We start from the raw sequence: 23,065 nt of genomic DNA on the forward strand, positions 1-23,065 counted from the left end.
ATAGTTGGAAGTTTAACTACCTTTAATTACATATATATATATATATATATATATATATATACTTCCACACTTTTTGTAAAAGTATTATCACTCAAATGTATGTACATACATACAAGTGTTTTTTGTTATTTGACTTTTTATATTTGGCTATAGATAATTTGAATTGTGCAAAGTTAAATAATAACATGGAATTTTACTATTGTAGCGGCTTTGCTTAAGCCGCTTAAGTTAATCATGCTGACGTCTTATTAGGCTTACATTTCTTTTTCAAAATTTTTACCTCGAAGTAATTAACTAGTTGATTGTAATTGTACTGCTAATCTACAATTTATGTTAAATATATTATAGAGTTTTAAAGTACTACAGTTTATATGCGAAAAAGATCATGTGCACGTACATACCTCACATAGCACATAGTGATATTTTGCAATTTGAGGGACGTCGCATGAACATCGCAACATCCATCGACATCATAGGATATCTCGATATCCATGCAATGTCTTTCAGACGGTAAAATGTCACCATGTGCTGTGTAAAACATTTATATACATTCTGCAATATTTTTTCTTTGTTTTGATTAAATATATAATTTTGTAACAAGATACTGTATTTTTTAAACAAAATTAATGAATTTTGAATTCTATTTTATTGGAAGGACCACATTCCAGGAAGAAAAACTAATCAATGTCGATCAGGCGTCGATGATGTTGATTCAAAGAGAAACACGGATGGTAATCTAAAGAGATAACAAATAACAGGTGTCTAATAGACGTTTATTAAATGTTTATTATTTGTCATTTCTCTTTAGGTTATCACACGTGTTTCTCTTTGATTTATTATGCAGTGTCGTCGTTTTAAAAATATTTTAAATAATAAATATTTATAATTTTACATCTCGGATCCATGAAACACATATTGACGTATATAAATGTTAAGTTTTTAATTTAAAGTGTTAATTATTAATAAAATTATTGTACAAAATGTAATTGGAAGAACATAATATCACATTCACTTGTAACAAAATCAGGCGGTCTTACAAAGACTCTTTTATAGAAATAACATTTTATTTTTCAACCAAAAATGCATATTTTTGTAAATAGATTTACAATTGTCAAAGAAGAAATTTTGGCCCCAGAAATTTATTTATCGCTGTAATTATGAAATATTGTCGCCATCAGCGCAAAGGAAAGATATTATCCAACGACGAATGTTTGTGTGAAATTAAATCGCTCGCGTGTCCAACAAAAAGAATATGTCTAACGAGATTGTAAAATCCGTCAGGATAATTGTATTCGCGCTCAATTTAAACTTGCGTTGATAATCGATGGTCGTTAAATCGTACAATGTTCTCTTCCTCTCTCTGTCTCTATCTATCTCTCTCTTTAATATACCGCTTCCGGTTTTAATTCTACTTAACGAGCGACTCGTGCGGCCCGATGCGCGATTTAATGCTCAAACAAAATGCATTGTATCAAATTCCGTTTATGATATAATTGAAGCTGCGGTTTCAGGCACATATGATCGCATATTGTTGGAACACACGAAACCGTTGGATATACATTCGCAAATTTTCCATATCAATCCTCGTCGCAAAAGTGCACGGAAAAATTTTTAATTGGCCGCTGGTTTAATGAAATCAGTAGCTTGGACTTAATGAGAAGCTAATGGATTAAAGTTGCGAAACAGTACTTGAATTGGTGTTGCAATAGAAAAAAAGACCGTAATATCTCTAGATTAATTAATGCTAGAAAGAAATTATAATAGAATTTAAATTTTTAAAAAAGACAACTTTTTCTGAAATTATTTCAATTTTACGTAAAAAATATTATAATAAACAATTAAAACTTGTTCCTGCCTATGACCATTAGTTAAAAAATAAAAAATCAGGAAGTAGAATTGGAGCATAGAAAACATTCTTGACACAAAAAGCGCGTTGTAAAAATCAATTTTGCAACTAATTTATATAAATAAATTATTAACATACTGACGCTCACAAATATTATGAACTCCACAAAACGAGAATGATTTAAGAATTGTACCTTTTTAGTAGAGAAAAAAAAAGGTAGTGAAATTTATTTACTTTTTTATTTTTTTTTTATAATTTAGTGCATATTAGTACGACACAATTCTTATTACACAGTCTGTTAGATATAAATTCTACTCATCACTTGTAGATAGAAGTTCATTTGATATATAAAACAAACGTAATTTACAATTTATTGAAAAAGAAAGTTGCGTTTCTGAGATAATAGGGAAATTATGGGATACTAACAACTGTCATAAAAGGTAATTTTAATATAAAAAAATTACATATTATTGATTCTTTGTAGAACTTATGCACTAATAAGTGCCAAAAAAGAAAATTTTATAAACATTCTATAAAATATATTTTATTTAAAAAATATAATTTCTTAAAATAACTTCTTAAAAAAATAACTTTTTAAAATATTTTTTTTGCTGTTGGTAAATATTATAAAAAATCCACTATATAATTGCAAGAGTGATTTTACGATTGCAAGTACGTAATGCAAATGGCTCATGACCATCTCACGACTTCTCTCACTACATGTAATTTTGTATACCGAATTCATACACACAATTCATACGACATACATTAAATTCCATTGAATTATTTGAAAATCACGTTCAAAGTCTTCCAACTAAATTAAAGTTACAAAAATTATTTAATATCTAACATATTTTTCAAAATTACGTATAAAACATACACCTGCAAAAAATCACTGCTACGTGCAAAACTAAATTCAGTTTTCATAAAAATGCAATAATATTAATGACTAGTAATCGTCCTATAATGTAGACTGTAACGAAGTAATTTTAACGGTTGCTCTTCAGAAGTATAACAAGTAAATTATAATATGATATTATAGTATCTCACTACTCCACACGTATCTCACCGTCCTTTAATTTACAGGAAACTAAAATCGAAGTAGTTTCTTTCTCTAACTGGCATTTCCCCTCAACTTATTTTACTTCAATTTTATTAGGAACTATAAATGCGTTTCTAATACATTTATTTGTAGTTAATATTCATCAGAATATATTTTTGCTGCAATTATATATTTTTTATTTGTAGGATTGCTTACAGCATTGCCTAATTAATCTTTAAATTAATGAAATTAAAAACATTAATAATTACTAACAAAACGATATGTACAATAAATTTTACCAGTTAATTATTAACAAAAGCCCTTTCTGAAAATGGATATAGGAGATAGGAGAGGAGGTGTATATATATGGATATAGGAGAAAGTAGTATTATGGATCATGTAGGCATTATAAATACTTGTATCATTATATCTCCATTATTAGATGACAAATTCTAGTAATTACTACTGGGATCACTTATTTAGTAACCTGCCTATTATGTAGTAGCACTAATGCCAATACCGATACAATCACCGATATTTGTTACAAGGCATTTTTATTTTTGTACATTTGGAAATATTTTTATGGTACATATAAACATTATTACATAACATACCTTGTTTTTCTTTTTAAACTTAAGTATTATCGCACAAATACACATTTGTACATATAACTTTTTATATTAAGTTGGTGTAAATGAAATGATCGTTTTTCGTATTTGAACTTTTCGCCTTTGTAGTTCATTTTTTTAAATGCATATATGCAATTGCATGCCATGTGAAAAGTAATGCCCTACGTTTTAATTTGTATATATAATTTTACTTACCTATTACTAATATTAATTATTGAAATTCATATTTAAATCATGGAAAATATTTAGCATGAAAAATAAAGAAATTTGTTTAATTTATTTGTATAAGTTTAAACTGAGTCATACTACGGCTAAGGAAATATGAATCATTAATACTGCTTTCGGCAAAGATTCGCCAATGAAATAGTGAGACGTTTGTTCGAAAAGTTTCGGTCTGGAGACAAAAAACTCGCCAATTTACCTCTCAAACATACATACTCCGTCATTGATAATGCCATTTTAATTTTTTATAAAAAATGGCATTGATGTATTTGTATCACGTTGGCAAAAGTGCATTGAAGCAATGGAGACTATTTTGATTAGTAAAGCAAGTTTTAAGTTTGTCTAAGATTCAATTCAAAAACGACAAAAACGGCAATTTTATATGCACCAACCTAATATTAGACTGTACACATTTCATGTTTTATAAACTTAAACAATAACAAAAGATTTAGCTATTGATATCTCAACAGGCCTTCTTTTTCAAAATTTCTATTTTGACGTAACTACTCGATAAGTTCATTGTAGTTGTACTGTTAATTTATAGTAATTTGTATTTACATTATATGTATTATATAATAGATTTTCAGTATTGTAGTCTTTACATATGGAAGGCTTATGTGTATGTACATACATCTGTACATATTTTTTACAATATTTTCTCTTTATTTAAGTGTGGGAATAAATCCCACACAGTACATTTTATCTAAATAACATTCCAAGGAAGTTCTTAGGCCGTACGGACGTCTTTTGGACGTACTTAGAAGATCTGTATTTTGTGGGATATATAATTTTATAACAAAACATTATCTTTTAAAAAATAAAATCATTACCTTATATTTACCCAGTTAGAAATAATGAAATCGACATCAAAATCGTCTAGTCAACGTCGAAACCATCAAATCGATGTCAATTTCATCGTTTCTAGCTGGGTATATTTGCAAATCCCTTCGATTTATTATTCAGTGTTACTCCATTTTTATAAATAATATTTCATATGTAACATATATGTTATAACTTTGAATCGAGACTCTATTAAAGAACATCTGATAAAAATATATGACGAACAATTTGATGAAAGTAATCGTTAAATTTTCGCAATTAAAATATTTATTATTAATAAAGTTCTGTAAAAACATCTTAGACATTAACATTATATTTTATAATTACATTTTTATATTACATACTGGAATTAATTTTTTAATTATTCTCTCTCATTCACTCATTCTTTTCAATGTCTTTGATGACGACATGGAGAAACAACCTATTTCCATTTTTATATAATCTTTTAATTTTATCTGTTAAAACACATTTAAACTTATATAGCAAACTCAATCAGGAATAAAAGTATCTGAATTTTCGATGAAATATATTTGATATCAAAAGAGTGGGGCCAAAGCGAATCATCCAACGGTTGCTATCGCAAAAGTCACGGAAGTTTCGCGCGGAACGATTTGAGAACCATCGCTTTAAAGCCCCACTTATCGAGCGCCTAGTTGGTATGATAATGTAATAAAATAAATGGAGGTTGCTGCTTCCTCTCCCGAACGATATAGTCTTCCACCCTCTTTCAGCCAGGGGAGGGGGGGAGTTGAAGGAGGAGGGATGTCTCTCTCTCTCTCTCTCTCTCTCTCTTTCTCTCTTTCACTTTGCGTATTCCTCTTCATTCCTTTGGGGTTCCGCAATCCACTGTGCAGCCCTCCTACCCCTTATCGTCGCCGCTCGTTCATATCACCCCTTCCGCTACCATCCCTATCCAACCCGCGGGATCGGGGAAGCAGGGGAACAGGGATGGAATCGAGAGGTAGAAGGGAATGGAGAGAGCTCACCTCGAAAGCGAAATACAACAAGTCCCGCCGCCATTGCTGGATCACCCTTCAGCGGGAGTTTTGTCGTTGCGTGGGTAGGGGGAGGGGGTTGACAGCCTCGTGCGATGAGAGTCAGTCTCACCCTTCTCGGCCGACCCGATCGAGCCCGGCACGACCCCGGCTTTCCTGCTTTCGAGGGGCAGTGGAATGGAAGCGAGAGGGGGGGGGGAGGAGAGTTCGGCGAACGCCGAGGTAGATAGGTCGAAAACTCCGCCCCCGCACATCCGCGAAAGCGAGTCAATACTATCACTGCCTTCCGCCCCCGCATTCCGCCATGCGTATACTCGTCCTCGCCAGAGAGGATGGATATCGAAATTCGTTACCGGCTCTGCGCGACCCCCGCGAGACTTACGATTGCGAGGATGGAGGAAGGGTTGATCGCAAAAGGGTTCGATACAGATGTCTGGCAGGAAGTGTCGATTTGTTGTTTTACTTCAACGGTTGCATCAAGCAAGAAATGCTCTTTTAATCCTTAGTTACGTAGTTGTTATTACACTGTCATATTAGTCTGATCATAACAGGATTAATTTACTGAGAAATCTTTACAAACCGACTTCCTTTCCGATATTAATGAGTCAAGATATATTTGTGAAACAAAAGGTAATAATGTTGAAATACTTTCTCTCTTCGTTTATCGTCTTTAACATTTAAAATCTAAAATAAGAACCGTCAAAGTTATAATAATTTAATAATAGAAAAAATTATATATTAATAGTCTGTATTGCCCTTAGATAATTTAAAATGTTCTAAATAAAGATAAGATAAATTAAATTTTAGATAAGGTAAAGATAATTTAATTATAATTTATCTAAGTAAAAGATAAAAGTATATGGTTTTATCTATAGAAATGTTAGGGTAATATCGCTGTTGAGCAATTTAAAGTATAAAAACAACATTTTTCTTTGGAATTAATACGCAAATCAAAATTACGGGTAAAAAATAGTTGGAATGTATAACTCATTATGTAATGACTTACATTATATAATGACTGACACAATTCCTTGTGGAGGTTTTTGAATTTCTAAATAGTTTTGGGGGGGGGGGTTCAATTTTTATGTTGCACTGCTGATCTGTGCAATCTGAGCTATGTACACTGCCAATAAAAATCTATTGTTTACATTACGTATTCTATAGGTTTTCAATATTGGAAGTGAATTTGAAACTCAACTGTTAAAAAATCTCTTGTTAAAATAAATGATAAATTGGAAGTTGATGCTAAGGACAATACTTCTCTCATCTCATCGTTATTGTTCACATTACTTTAGATAATTTGAAAAAGGTATCATTTCTTTTATTTAGGATGAACATAATATACATTAAAATAATCTAATTAAAATAAAATTAAACTATTTCTTATTCATTCTAAAATTTCAAAATTAACGGTTATAACACTGTCATTGTCATTAATTAATTTATACGCATATATTTTTCAAATAAGGAAACATACCTTTAATAGTTATTAATAAAATAATTTCAACAGAAGTTATACAAATAAAATAAAAAGAGAAGTATAATATATAATATATTTAATAATAAAAATGTACTTAACTTGATGTGCAAGTCGATCGAAATTTGTCCGACATTTTTTTTTTTGTAAAAGTTCAAAAGAATGAAGTTCCTACTCATTTCATTTCAATTATTCCCCGTGGTTCACCGCCTGACTCCGCGCGTTTCGTAGATCCGTTCGAAAAGCATTAAGGAGGCTCACCCCCGGCGTCGGAGCGTTTAACTCCCCGATTGCTTTGACAACTTAAGCAGGCCCTTAAACCTCGCTCAAGCTCCGATGTAATTTATAAGCGGCCGAGGGGGTAACCCGCCGGGGACCGTCAAACTGCCATGTGGCAAAACCCTCGTCGCAGGGGAAGTCAGGGATTATGTGGTGATAAATAAATATGTACGTTTATACAACCACCGTGACGGAATCGCGGGGGTGCAAATATACGTCGTTACGTTGTAGTGACCGAAGTCAAATTGTGTTTCGAAGAGATCGCCAACCAATTTTATCCCTCGTCAATTACATCTGTGATCTTTGAGTCTTTATTCCCCATTCGCGAGAAATATTCTTTTATTCTCTCGTATCTAAAAACTTGTTTTATGATTAATTATTAACTAATTTTGCATGATATATTATTAAATCTTAGATTTTTTCACTTTATTGCTACGTAAAGTTTTCTCTACAATTTCATTTTAAAATTTTTATTTTTTATTATAAATTTGTCTCAATTTTATTCTAAAACTTTTTTCCTTATGTATGACGTTTAATATATTAATATCATATTATTTTTAATATTATTTTCTTACTGTGATAAACCAGTTAAGATACATGTTATTAAATATGCTTATCTAAAATTTAATTATAATTAATACTTATTTAAAATTACGTTTCAATGATAGCAAAGAAATTAATTTAGTTAGTCCCACATTAATCTGTTTTGCCTATAGACTAAAATATTTCGAGTGCCTTTTTATAAGCTATAATATGATTTCATCTGGATGTTTTTTTAATAGTTAGATTATATCATCAAAAATTGCTAAACTCTGCGTTATTATCATTTATTGACTTTATTATTTCATATTTCATGACTTTAAATCTTTGCCCATCAAAATTTTACAAAATTTATAGGTCACAATTTTTTAAGCAATTAAATGAATAAATTAAGGTCAATAAACGAGCGAATAATAAGCTTGACATCAATAAATAATTTAACATCGCAATTCTTTGAACATGTACGTTTCGGATTTGTCTTTCTTCAGCATGTTATTAACGCAAAAAATTAACTTTAATAGGAAAATTAAGACCAAATCGTAATTACCAAATATAATAAAAAAAAGAACATAGTGCAAGCGGTCGTGCACGATAAGAAGACGTCAAAATCAGCATGAAAAATTGAATCTTGTTGAAGATCATGAGAATTTACGCCGTAGCATGAGATGTTTTTGGTTAATGTGTCAGAAACTTTGTAATTTGTTTTGTTCCTCATCATAATATTCATTTTTCCATAGTTGTTTAGCCCAAAATGATTAATTCAATATTGACAGCAACAAAATTTTTTTATAAAGTTTATCGCACTTATAATACATGCGACTGACTTTTAATGACGGTAGATGAGATTTCCCCTAACTGTGCGCCGCAGTTTGTCGATCTTAAAATGCAATTTTTAAGTAGAACCCGAAAATTAATGTCGTTATTGAATTATGATAATTAATCATTATTAAATAAATGTTATTAAACTGCTAATCAATTTAATAATTTCTGCTAACTTCTACATGATCTACCTATTCCAAAACTATAAAAAATTTGCAAAAAATATTATCTCGGGCAAGGTTTGAACTTGAATCTCCTTACGTTCCATGTGGGCGTCTTAGCCAATTTGATCACAGAGACAATATTGACCACATAGTAATATTTATCGCAATACCGATAATGTTAAAGAAATGTCTATAAAATAGCAAGTTTATTTGTTACTGTAATACAATTTAAAATAATGAATGAAATAAATGTAATAATGTCAAAAATAAGGATGATAAATCTATGAAAAAGTGAGTAATCAGTGATAACAACTCATTTAATTAGATTTATTTTTATTACAAGTACTTGTTACAATATATATCACCGATTGAGAATACGTTTTACAGCGAATAGTATCACAACACGAAATATACAGAGAAAGTGCGAATGAGCGTTCATTTACAGCGCCGAGAAAAAAATCAATCTCACACACCTTTATGAATCAAATTACTTTCATTAATAGATGCAACATTAAATTTTATGAATTCATATTGCCGCTTCGGTTATTTCCAAATGTAATTTAATTTTGATTTTGCAACGTATAAATCGTTTCAATTTGTTAATCGTATATTCGATGGATAAATTTGTTCATGTATAAAAAGAAAAAGAAATATTTTAATTACGTTAATTTTTTAAATATTTTCAACGCAAATTTGCAAATATATTATTTTATTCAAAATAGAAATAAAATAAAAATAATTGACTTTTATAATGTATTTCTGGCATTCATAAAACTACAGAGTATCCATTGTTCGCTCAGTCACTCTCCTTTCTAATTTAGTAACTTCATGACGAATGTAAATAAAAGTATAAAACAAAAGAACGAAATGTCTCCGTTTTCTGGACTATATCTTCGACTTTCTACAAAAAACAGAAAATGTGCTATCAACGTGCAGAGCCTAACGCTTCATAAATATGTCTATAATAAATAAATACATGTAAATGTCTATGTATGTATATTTACGCCACGGTGGAGTGCTCCTCGGTCGATTTTAGTTGCCATTTTATTCGTTAGCGATGCCATTCTTTTAATGTCTCGCATTTGTACGATAGAGATATTCGCCAATTGGAATTCTTACGATCATCACAAAGGGACTTAGAACTTTGTCCTTAGGCCTAATCGTGTCGGAATAAAATTCGTGCGTCCTACCTTTGATCCTTTCATTTAAGAAAGCCTCGGCCGCTCTCTTTTTGCTGTCTTTTTGCTACAATTACTTTTGTCTTTTCTAATTTTCATTCTCGTTCCAGCGTTGAAATTCTTTGGATCATGTAGTGGATCATTCACGTTTTATTGGCATTTGTATCAAAGTCCTTTGGTATATCTAAGATGATTTTAGTTTTTGTACATGTCACAAAGAACTTTTTCCATCGGCGTATTACCAATGGTTCTGTGGAAATAGATCAATTCTACTCTTGCAGCTGGGACTGTTCGCAGCAACGGCAGTAACAACAGCAACCTGCCGAAACGGGCTGGACTATTCGGCTGTTGAGCACGCGCATGATGTCCGAGCATTAGTTGTGCCTGATCCTGTAGATTCTCGATTTGGCTCGAGTCCTTCAAACCGCGGGTTTCTGCAAAGTAAAGATTAGGTTTCCAGAAATGTATAAAATGTTTTACGTTATAAATTAAATAATTAGCTTAACCCTATGAAAATCAAAGCATTTTAACTAAAGAACTTTGCTTTTTAAAAATTTTTAGGTGAAATTAATTCTAGTTTTGGATTTCTAGAATTAAAAAATTCAACAACGCATTAAAAAAAATAAATAAATAAAATTCGATTTTAAAAACTTTATAGAATTATTAAATCTAAATTAAATAAAAATATTAAATTTAAAATGATAGAGAAGTAATATTGTGGCTTATGTAGGTACTGTGGCCATTTGTATTTTTTCTATTATTAGGTGATGAATTCTAATAATTACTTATAGAATCAGTTGTTTAGTAACTTGCAGTTATATAATGATGTTAGTATGCTAATAATAGCCGACAATATTATGAGTTATTTTTATTTTCGAGAATTTCAAAATTGTTTTCAATGTATGTTGTCAGTGTATTATTATGCAAATGTGTATACACTCGAGTTTATTTGTTATTTAACTTTTTATTCGGATGTACATATAATTTTAAGATATACAAATTTAATAATAACATGAAGTATTGTTAATATAAGTCCTTATGTCGTAATAGGCCTAACATGGGCTCATTTTTCAAGTTTTCATATCGAAGTAGTTATTTGATAAGTTGATTGTAATTTTACAACTAATCTATAATTTATATTACATATATTATACATATATTTTCAGTATTTCAGTACTGCAATCTATATGCAGAAGATTTATGTGTATTACGATTTACGTACATTTACACGTGTAGGATACGCTATTCTCTAAAGACTCTTGATCTCTCGCTTTTATTGATATTTGTATCAAAGTCCTTTGGTATATCTACGTATATGTGAACGCAATATATTAAAACATATGCCGTGTAACCATTCTCGGGGTCGGCTTCCGATAAACGGGTGATTAATTCATTGTTTGATCCAGATGTAGGTCCACGCGCTTGCAAATTCTCCTTTAGCGTAAACTGGTTTCATCGCAACCTGATAAAATCGTTACAACCTTGAACCATCATATAAACGCGAAAATCATGTAAACGCGTTGATCGGAGCTGTCTTTTTCATTATACTAGCATCAAATTATTGTTCTTCCACCGTCTATTCGCGTGATACACCTTCCATGTGATGATTTTCTTGCCATAACCCTCGTATGATATATCGTTCCCGCTGTTGTTCTTTGGTCGTTGCATCCGTATGATCTGAGTTCCGTAAAACGCTTGATGCAAAAGATAAATTATATATAGATAAAATTTTATCTTTGTTTAAGACTCAGTGACCAACAAAGATGAAATGATACATCATGCACTTTATGAAACACGATCATGCTATCGAATTTCTTCATACATTTTGACAGGTTGCTGTTTGTTCTTACTTGTTAACCACTACGCTATGAATCTCATTTAATGCGAGGCTGCTTACGTACCTTGCCGTACCCACTATCATTGCATTAATTTTGGAGGGATTCAGTTTTAAACGATTTTTGATGGCAACCTGCAATATTCATGATCTCCTCATTGAATCGACCAAGAGTATGGTGTCGCGCAAATGTCTAGGCTCTGTGTATATTATATAAAAAAGGAGACCATCCGCATAAAAAGCTGTAGTATTCCTTTTAAATCGAACAGATAGAGAACAAAAAGCAAAGGTCCCACAGAGCCTTGAGGCATATACGATGCAACGTCTTTAACTGTTGATTTAACGATTGAATCCTTGATAGTCTGTTTCCTGAGAAAGAGATAAGCACATAGCCAGCGCAAGGAGGAATACGAAAAATCTATATTCCTCAGCTTCTATATTAATAAGCAATGACAAACATAGCCAAACGTTTTTTATAAACTCAAAGAAAGCGCAAAAAGTGACCCTTCGTAAGTCAGCCGCCTGGCGTACATAGTGGAAAAGTTTTATTAGGGTCGTTTGGATGAAAACGTCCTTTTGATACGTAGATTGATTAAGATAGCAGATTGATACAAAATATCTTGCTTTTCAAGAAAGATTTTAATCTAGTCAGCCACAATACGTTCCATGACTTTAGAGATGGAGCACAAGATAAAAATCGCTTTGTAATCCTTCAGTTGAGAAAGGTAACTAACCTTGGGAATCGGGAAAATAACTGCTATACGCCACAGACTTAAAAAAACCCCTACTTCAAAACAATAGTTAAAAATATGAATTACTGTGAGCTGAATACGTGCTAGAGTAATCCGTAGCAGTCTCGGCGCCATTCTATTGTCACTAACTGCTTCAGATTTACATGATGTTAAAGCTCTGAAAACTTATAAGGCTCAATGTTGCTCCAAAATTTAAATTCATTATAATCATTATATGACTCTTCTCCGAGATAGACAGCACCTTGTTCATTTTGTTCTGTCGATATTTCATGGCTAGTAAAAAATTTATTCAATTTTTCTATGGAAAAGAGTAGTCTTTTCTCAATCGCTTTGAATTTAGTTAAACCGAAGTGTTTTAATTCCTTCTAAATGGCGTCAAACCTCCTCAGCCCACTAAAAATCTCCTGATAGTAGTTCTGCTTTGCTACTCATAGTCCGGGAGGTAATGACACAAATTTTTGACCAATATCGACAAAGCTGATTTTCATTTGTACAGTTGTTTTCGTGTTACAAATGAATAAAATGACCGTCAGCCTACGATCCCGCGGGACGGAGGGCTTCCACAGTGTCTTCAAATAGTTTTTTTATTATAACGACTACAGTATTGAAGTTAGGTAAAATATGTTTATAATCTTTATTGTAGAGCTTATCACGAGCTTCATTGTTTGTTTGACCCTTCTTTTTGTAAAATGAATATTTTTGAAAATAATTAAGAAAAACTGTTTTTTTTCTCTAAATATATCTCGAAAACTGTACGAGAGCGCCAATTAATTTATAAGAAAAAGTTGTTTAGTATCCTTGCCTCTATAACATGTGTCAAGGTCAACATGATTGGAACTGAGTCCTCTATACTGCATAATTACCCTATTTTTTTCACATATTAATATGAGTGACTGTCGCACGACGTTCCGCAGTTGCCGCGGCTAACAGTATCCTTTCGACATTTCATGTTGTCAATAGTAAGTACAAGAATTTTCAGCTTTGTCGATATTAATTTTTTGTTAATATTAACACTTCTTTTTTTACATTGTTGAGACACTGTGGAAGCCCCCCGTCCCGCGGGATCGTGGTCTGACGGTCAATTTATTCATTTGTAACACGAAAACAAATGTATAAATGAAAATCAGCTTTGTCGGTGTTAGTTGAAAATTTGTGTCATTACCTCCCGGACTATCATATCATGTTCTGGACTTCATTTCTAAGTTTTTTAAAGATAACGTAATCAACCTCTAAATCACGCTTTCTCTATCTTCTTCGAGTTCTGTTCCTTTCCTTTTGCCTTTATTTCTTTCGTGATCCAAGGAGACGGGAAATACTTCGGAACAATTTTCTTTAAAGGAGCATGCTTGTCAAAGCATTCAAAAACATAATATATCAACCTTCATGTTTACATCGTCCGCACGGTATAGAGCTTCCCAATCGTCAAGCTCAGGTCACCTAAGAAAGAGTTTTCAATAAAAGAATAAAAATACCGGACTGTTTGTATTTTTTGTAATAGCGATCTACACTCAACGCCAAAATTAAGGAATCACTTGCAAATTTTTAATTTTTAAGGTCTTTCTTGAATTTCTTGCTTTATTTCCTAGTGTAGAAAAAATCAACTTAAATAATCGAAAGATTTCGCCATTTAAAATGAGCCCTGGAAGATCGTTTTACAATATTTCTTTTTACGAAGTTCAAATATCGACTCAACAAAAATTAAGTAAGCGTTCAACAACATAATTAAAGGATTACCTATAGTTACTCTCCAAAAGAGAGTGTAACATGATAATCAACAAAAATGATAAATCAAATGTCTTAAAACGCATTTTACAGCTTAATGTTTCTACACACAATTTTAATATCGACTTTAAAAACATATACTGATTTTTTACGGAGTTATACGCGCGGATAAAAATAAAGATGCGGCAAAATTTATAACGAATTTTGCGAGTTTATTTGACGTGAATTAAAAATCGCACACAAATGCAGTTTACAGCGTTCAAAAGCGTAAATCTTTATCTTTAATTTGCGTACTTGTTGAGCGTTGTACGATTTTTATTCACCGATTTATTCAACATTGAAAAAAAGAACCATTTTTGCTTCAATGTTGTCTAATTCAGTGAAAAAAAATCGTACAACTCTCAACAAAAACGCAAATTAAAGGTAAAAATCCACGCTTTTAAATGCTGTAAACCTCATTTGTGTGCAATTTTTATTTCGTGTCGTGGAGCTTTGCAAAGTTTATAAAAACTTTCGAGATTTGATACATCCCCATTTAAATCCACGTAACTTCATAAACAATCTGTAAATCGTTTAATGATTTACCAATCTCAAAACTAGAGATTTCAAGCTTTAAAATTTTTTTTTAATTTTTTTAATGATCATTTTCGACAAAGTTACACTCTCTTGAATTACGCCTATTTTCCGAAGTCAGAATAGGTAATCCCTTAATTTTGACGTCGAGTGTATTTTAATCTTTGTACGTAATGTCGATGAGTTGGTGATCAGAAAGAAAGGTGATGTCATGTTGACTGTACGTGATAAATTTATCGCCATCATCAATGACATATAAATTTAACACCGTGGAAGAACTACGAGCGTGATGAATAGGTTCAAAGGGCACCAAGGATAGATTTGACGCTTCAACAAAGGTAAGATCTGGTCTGAATCAAATGACCGTGAGTACAATTCAGCATTAAAATCGCCGAAAATTATCATATTCTTGTACAATGCAGAAAAATCAGTGAAGTTGTTCAAGAAGTCAAATATGTAGATATAACCACTGCGGAGGCCTGTAAACAACGGTGAGAAGAATTTTGGAATTTCCATCTGAAGCTATTCTCCGCTATCATTTATTCACGATTATAACAATGCCTACGTGGGCAGAGGTATACTCTCTCGAAGTGCTCTTTATTGGCTTGGTAAGCGTAGGCAAATTTGGTTCATCTTATTGACTTCCTTATATCCGCCTTTCGAATGCACTTGGCTCACGAGTGAGCGCGCCATCTGTCAACGGCGCCGTGGCGCTTGCCTAGCGCGCACAAGTGTCTGTAGTGGCGGCTGGACGGGCGCATCGTCAGGGGCGTGCCCGTTTGCGTGGGCGCCACAGCGATCGAAAATCCTCTTTCGCAGAATTGGGCAGATCTTGCTATCCAACGCAGTGAGACCGTTCTTCATGAGGAAGAACATCTCCCTTACGAAAAACACGCACGGGCTAAGAATTGTAATCTCTGTGATTATTGTAATATTTTCCTGTAGTCCATTCGTAATACAAAAAAACCACACAAATTTATTATAATATTTACACGTTATTGTAATATTTGTGTTTTGTTAGTGTAGTATTTTTCTGTAGTTAGTGTAATATAAGATTACAATTTCCAGCTCGTGCATCTTTTTCGTAAGGGATGCAATTGCCACAAACCGGATCTCTCCCCCTAAGACAAAATCCTATTGCATTGCAGTACTTTTACACAATCAATAATTTTGCATACAGAATAGTTTATAAAAATGTGTTCATTCTTTAGTAGCTAGACGCGAATACGGGACGATGCCTCAATGATACAGCTTGTAAATTTGCGATGTTCCTTCAGTGGAAAAATATAAATCACTCTAATATCCGGGAATTTAAAATTTTTTAAATTTAGTAAGATTATTTCCTTTTTAAGATCTTCACTCTTTAGACCACAGAAAATGCTGTGTACTATTAGCCTGAGTTCTTCGCTTCCTATTTCAGCCTTAGTTCTGCACTATCTAAAACTGTTATTTAATTACAGTTATTTCAATAGCTAGGTCGGCGCGAAAAATTGACATAACTTTTTTCACCAAATATACAACAGAAATATAATAATATTACATTCTGTAAATATCTTTAGTATGTACAGATCATTCTTAGTATATACTATCCCTTACGGAAATGGACTATTGTAACTATTAGTAAAGCTATTAATAAAACTATTGGATTATTCGTCATAGTTTTTTCGCGGATTATTGGGACAAACTATTACACAGAACTATTGAAAAATTATTTGAGCCCAATAGTCATTACGATTTACATAGTCATATAAAATATGTATTAATAAATCAATAATTATTAAACGTAAATAAATTATAGTTTCCAAAAAAATATTTCTTTTTTGTTTAAAAAAATTAAATAAAGATTAAATCTGAATTAAACATTTATGTACAAGATTTAATAACAATACAAATTGTTATTTTTACGTGTAAAAATATAAAATTGTATGGGGAACAGCGAACCACATACAACATCACATTTGAAAAAAAAATGAGATCGAAATACGTCTCGAAGTTACAACAATTAGTTCATAAAAGTTTTACTGAAGTGCGATTTAGAAAGAAGATCACGGTGGCGCCTAGATATAATGCTTGTGGCCGCACTCGACTCACGAAAAAATCCCCCGCGGCATGACCACCTAGTGGAAGCCGCGCAAGCCGCGAAGGTACGAAGACTGGCGTCGCGAAAAAGTTTTGAGACCATAAACATAGTACAAAGTCTATGTTTGAGACTCAAAACCAAAGCAAATCGCTCAATTTTTGAGAGCACCGTAATATGTTTTTACGTGTAAAATAACTATTAATAATTGAATGTCTTGGATTTTAACCGTATTCGGTATTTCTGAAATGATTTATAAATGTTTTTCATTTCATATATAATATACGTTTTCAATAAACCTTTAATTAGCTATACCGAATGTGTATAAAATACGTTTATTATTCGTTTAAATATTGCTGCAATAAAAACGTATAAATGTAATTTACGCTTAAACTTTTATTAACATATTTAAAAAGTATATCATACCTGGATATTAAATCCTATTTTTGATACGTTATTTAAAGGGACAACTTTTACAAATCATAAACGTATTTAAGAAACGTTTAATTAGTATATGATAGTATTTTATAGTATTTTCATTCGTGTTATAAATGTAAATACATTTCTGGCATTTTATAAACCATTTTTCAACGTATAAAATACGTTTCGTATTATATATACGTAATAAGAACGATTATTATAAACGTATATTGCACTAAGGTATAAAAACCGTTTTACCTATATACATATCTGCCACATACCTATACCTGTTTTATACCATACTTGCGTTTAATAAACGTATAAAACAATCCAGTTCTTATTGGATTTATTGTGAATAGTCGACTAATAATCATTTATATATTAACTATTAAAAGTAGTGTGCTGGTGATTATTCCAAATAACCTGATTATGAAATCAATAATCATTTCATAAAAGAACTATTGGGGAATGATTATTGCAAATAATCTCATTATGAAATCAATAATCACTCATTCAAAAACTATTAGGAAATGATTATTGCGAATAATCCAATCATTAGATGCTACATAATCACTATTAGAGAATGAATAATCACTATTGTGTGTCAAGTAGTAATTTTTACAATAATTATTGTTTTGTACTTGTAATAATATAATTAATGTTTCTTGCTACGTGACTAAAGAAGATGTTACATTAGATATGTTCAAAATTTGAACATCAAACGCGTAGTGTATTTATCCTTGCTTAATGTTTGATGAACAACAAAGATAAATTGCTCTATGCGTTTGATGCACAATTCGGAACGGACCCATTGTGTCGGACGTCTTAGATCCACGTATACGTCAAAGGATTAATGCTTTTTTGTCAATTTATACACCTTATCTTGAGTGTATTCTATAGACTACAATTATTTATTTCCTTCAGCACAGAAGCATTATTTTCAACCCGTTTATCAACTGGAACACAGAGGGATATTATCATAAATAAAGTTATTAGAAATTGGTCTATTTGAGAGATACTCGATTATTCACATCGCTAGTTGGCTGCTTAAAGAGAAAAATTGCTCTGCAAGTGGCTGTGGTCAGTTGCTAGACAGAATGCGTACAGTTATTCTACTCTTTCCTCAACCCCATCTTGCTCCGTTTAATCATAATGATTAATCATTTTCGAAACTGTTTACAAAAATAGAAAATAAACTCCTACATTATAGCTTGTGTAATTTTGTTTCAGAAACACATGTATTCACGAGGAATCTACTATAATTATAATTATAAGTTTACTAATGTCATAAGTGAAAAAATGAAATAAAATCATAAGAAAATTGCAAAAAAATATAAATTATGTTATTAATTCAATAACGTAGCTGCCTATTTTGCTAATTCGTAGATAACTTTCAACGATCGAGAGGACACATCTAATGTGTATGCTCGATTGTGATTCCTGCATTTGGATCGCGTGATACAGGAGATAGTCCGTCTTACTCTGCCACCTTGTCTTGCCCCACCTTTTCTTACAAAGTATATTATAGTACGGGCGTTCCAAAAATATCAATACATAACGTATTCTTTAAACATTTTCAGAATATACTTATTCCGTTAGAATAGAAAGGTATTAAATCTTTAGATAATAGTGTATCCTATACATTATATTTTCTTTATTTTCTTTTTCCTTTTCATGTATTTTTAATATTTTTTTTTATTTCGATTAAATATATAATTCTGTAACAAATATTGTGTTTATTTTAATTAAAACAAATTTTTTTAATTTATTGTCGTGGTGGGCCAGTTTCTTTTTGATCCATGCTGTATATACCATATTAGACTAACAAGAGTAGATAAAGACCGGTATTCATAGTCGATTCTTATATTTAAGATTGTCTAAAGAACCATTTAAAAATATCATCAACCAATCAGAAATCCGTATTAGCATCTTATGACATTACTAAAGACAGTTTTAAAGTACGTATCAACTATGAATATCAACAAAAAAATCTAAATTTTTTAATTTTTTCTTGACATAAAATCAATCGGCTTGAGTTATATTTGTGCCTCTACTTCAAGTGGACACTAAACCTAAGGCCGAACTTTGTCGACGTTGGTATTACAGATTTCTTTTTCGAGCGAGAATCAAGCGGCACACGGGGCGCGCGGGGCGAAGGATAAAAGCAATAGCGCTAAAGCTAGGCGAACAGGCTAGCGCTCTTTGTCCAACACATTTATGAAACACATCTGTCCTTGTTCTTCGATTGTAGTGCCATTTGCAAAAAAATCTATACACTATATTGGACACAATCACATATTAGCCTTACATACTAATATCTCAGTGTAGTAATAATATAACAAACTAGTAATGCTCAGTAGTGAAATGCAGTATTATTTATCACTACTAGTGCTATAATGCAGCAATGTAGCAGTAATAATGCAATAGTGGCCAAATCCAAATCCAAATTTACTAACAGTGTAGTAATTCTGCAGTGCTGAGTAGTTTTACTTGTGATCTCATTTTGTAGAAAATTTTAGTATTAAGCAAATATTGTCATTAGCTGACAGCTCACCGTGCCAGAATCAAATTATTACAAAATTTTTTTTGTTATTAGTCTGAAATGATCCGTTAAATTTGTCATTTTTATGTGTATTTTAATTGTGCAAAAGAATTTAAAATTCTGTAAAGTCTATTCGAAAACAGTCTTAAAAAGATATCGGTAATTTAGCAATTTGTCTGACTTTAGAATTCCCTTAAACAGTGAAACTAAAGATAAAATAAAAGCTAAACTGAATAAAAACTGCAAAATTCAAAGATTTACGAAAGAGATAAATCGAGAATCGACGACAATCACTCACCTGGGCGAAAGAGAACAATGGCTTTCATACAGGCAAATTCGGCAGGATCAACCATAACCGCCTTGTATCTCTGTAGAGTGTCATGTAAATGTCTGACATCTGCCGCTACTTGGCTGGGCTTTCCCGTAGTGGTTTGCAAGTGCAGTCCCGAGTGCGGATGTTGATGAGGCGAGAGGGTTAGAGCGGTCAGCTCAGCGGCGCTGAAGAGAGGCGAAGATTCAAGTGGCAGACACCACTGTACAGCATTTAATAGGAACAGCTCTGACCAGACTTCCTCCAATAATATTACCTACGCAAATACGAATCTGCGGTTTATTTAACTGTAACGTTAGAATATTTCTAAAGTCTCAAAGTAACATTTTAACAAGAGACATGTCATGGGTGTCAGGCACCGATTTGATGTTTCTTGAAATATGTATGTTGTTAAACACGAAAATCTAAGAGACTCGTATTTTATATCAGCAAAATTTCATGTTTAGGGAGTAAAACACCCATAAAAAAAAATGATATTTTTCTTTTAGGGCGAATATCGTTGAAAGTAGAAGAGACAGAAAAATTTTTTTAACAAAAGTTGTACGATTTAGAGAGTACTTTAAAGTTGTAAAGAGAAAAAAATTTATTTTGTTTTGTTTAACAAAATACCCCAACCAACCAAAGTTTTTCTCAAATTTTTTAAATTTTATTATATATGGTTGAATTTGGAAAAAAATAACCTTTAATTTGCTAAAAATTAAAAAAAATTGGAAAAATTAAAAAAAAAACTTGGGTGGTAGGGGTATTTTGTTAAACAAAACAAAAAAATTTTTTCTTTACAATTTTAAAGTACTCTTTAAACCGTACAATTTTTATTATAAAAAAACTTTTCTGTCTCTTCTACTTTTGACGATATTTATCCCGTAAGAGAAATACTGTTTTTTTTTCAAAGGGTTGTTTTACCCCCTATAAAATTCATATTTCAAGAAGAATTAAATCGGCGCCGGACACCCATGACATGTCGCTTGTAAGAATATTCTGTTACATACCAAAATATTTACAGAATGTAAAAGCAACATTAGCTTTCAAAACTATTCAAAGAATATACAGAATGTTCTTTACATATTTGGAAAATATTCTACATATAATGCGAGAAATTATCACTGTATTATAATTTCTTCAGGAATATTAGATGCCTAAATTAATTTTTAAATATAGATGTACTGTCAAAAGACATAAACTTTTATTTAGAATGCAATTCTGGGAATTCAAGATCTGGATGCATTTAATATTGTGCCTTTTATTCTATCTTTATTCTAAGTTTTTACTTATTACAATGAAACAGCTTTGTTGCATTCATTTGCTAGCGGGGACGCGTACTTGTCCGTGGGCAATTTTGTATACATATACACAAAGCGCTCACATAATATTCTTAACATTTCATTAACATTTAAACATTCTGTAAACATTTTTACTATACAGAACATTTGGAGTACCAATTAAATGTTTTATAAATATTTAACGCTTTGTATAATAGGATTATTTAATTATGATAATGTGCAGAAAAGGTTACACTCATCGATTTCAATGATCTTGGTACATGTTATAGCGGTGAGGATACTGATCAATTTTTTCTTGTAAAATGAGGGTCTCGCACAGTTTTCGAAATATACATAAAACACATTTGCAAAATTTCATTATTTTTATTATGACCTTATATGTATATAACAGATAGGATAAAACTCCAGTTTAGAGAACTCTTTTCTTGATCTTGACTTTAAGTGATCTTAAAAAGATTTTAGCCGTTGAACGTTATCCGTTAAAAAGTTATAATCATAAAAATTGTAAAAATTATCTCTATAATTTACGTAATATAGAATCAATAAAAACAAGATTTCACTGTTTCACAAACACAAATTGTCTGAAAAGCATGCTCTGTGGTCAACACGCATACGAAAAGTGCGCGAATTTAAAACACGCGCGTATAAATGCATTATTTTATAATTTCAATGATAAATGAATTAATATATCTATTAAATCGTTGATTTGACTTTGCCTCTCCCCCGCCCAAGCATTTATTTTACTCTCAAAGCGAGATTTATCTCACACCTTCCCCTGCTTACGGAGCAAAACAAGATCTATAATTGTTATGTTCATTAATGTAAACAAAACGTATAACGACATAATAGTAGAAATATTTCGTAAACAGGATAATAAAATTGGTGAAATGTACCTACCCAATCAGCAGACAATGTTTAAAAAACATTTAAAAAATATTGTTTTTTGATTGAATAATCTAAAATGTATAGGAGAAACCGGGACAATTTGGAAGATTTTTTTTCTTTTTGAGTCCTATATTCATAAAAAAAATAGTTGGACGGTTTGAAAGGTTGAACTTTTTCCTTCACAATGCCATTATAGATAGAACACGAAAATGTACTTGCTTTGAAGTACTTATAACAATGTCGACCAATGCCAAATATTTTGAATAGCCCCGAGCTCGGGGTAATTTGAAGCTAGTCCGAAAATATTCTAAAATTTATGTTTTATGATGAAAAAAATGTAAAAAAGCTATTATTAAAACTTAACTTTGTTTTATTCAGAAAAGGATATATTATTATGTATTATGAAGAAATGTTACATACAATAAAAAAATACAAACGCACGATAAAGAATTTTATTGCTTTAGCGTTTTCAGAACAAGTCAGAGACTATTCGTATTTCGTGTAATTACATCTGTTGAATATTAAATTGTATATTTGGTATATAGAACGCAAATATGAAAGAAAATGTCGTCCGAACAAAAATTCGACGTTTGGTGTTTCAAATAGCCTAGACATCAA

The 23,065-nt window shown here is 31.4% G+C and overlaps 1 protein-coding gene across 1 annotated transcript in view; it reads right to left on the reverse strand.

Moving 5' to 3' along the window:
- Nucleotides 1-9,169: 9,169 nt before the first annotated feature.
- LOC105194954 (photoreceptor-specific nuclear receptor) overlaps nucleotides 9,170-23,065 on the reverse strand; it is a 79,173-nt gene continuing 65,277 nt past the window's right edge. The window contains exons 8-9 of the mRNA XM_026140534.2: nucleotides 20,250-20,538; nucleotides 9,170-10,465 (exon numbers count right to left, since the gene is read on the reverse strand). Of these exons, the coding sequence (XP_025996319.1) occupies nucleotides 10,227-10,465; nucleotides 20,250-20,538 (528 nt within the window). The 3' untranslated portion in view covers nucleotides 9,170-10,226. The remainder of the gene's footprint in view (nucleotides 10,466-20,249; nucleotides 20,539-23,065) is intronic.

This window comes from Solenopsis invicta, chromosome 10 (assembly GCF_016802725.1).
Source record: "Solenopsis invicta isolate M01_SB chromosome 10, UNIL_Sinv_3.0, whole genome shotgun sequence".
Classification (NCBI taxonomy): domain Eukaryota; kingdom Metazoa; phylum Arthropoda; class Insecta; order Hymenoptera; family Formicidae; genus Solenopsis; species Solenopsis invicta.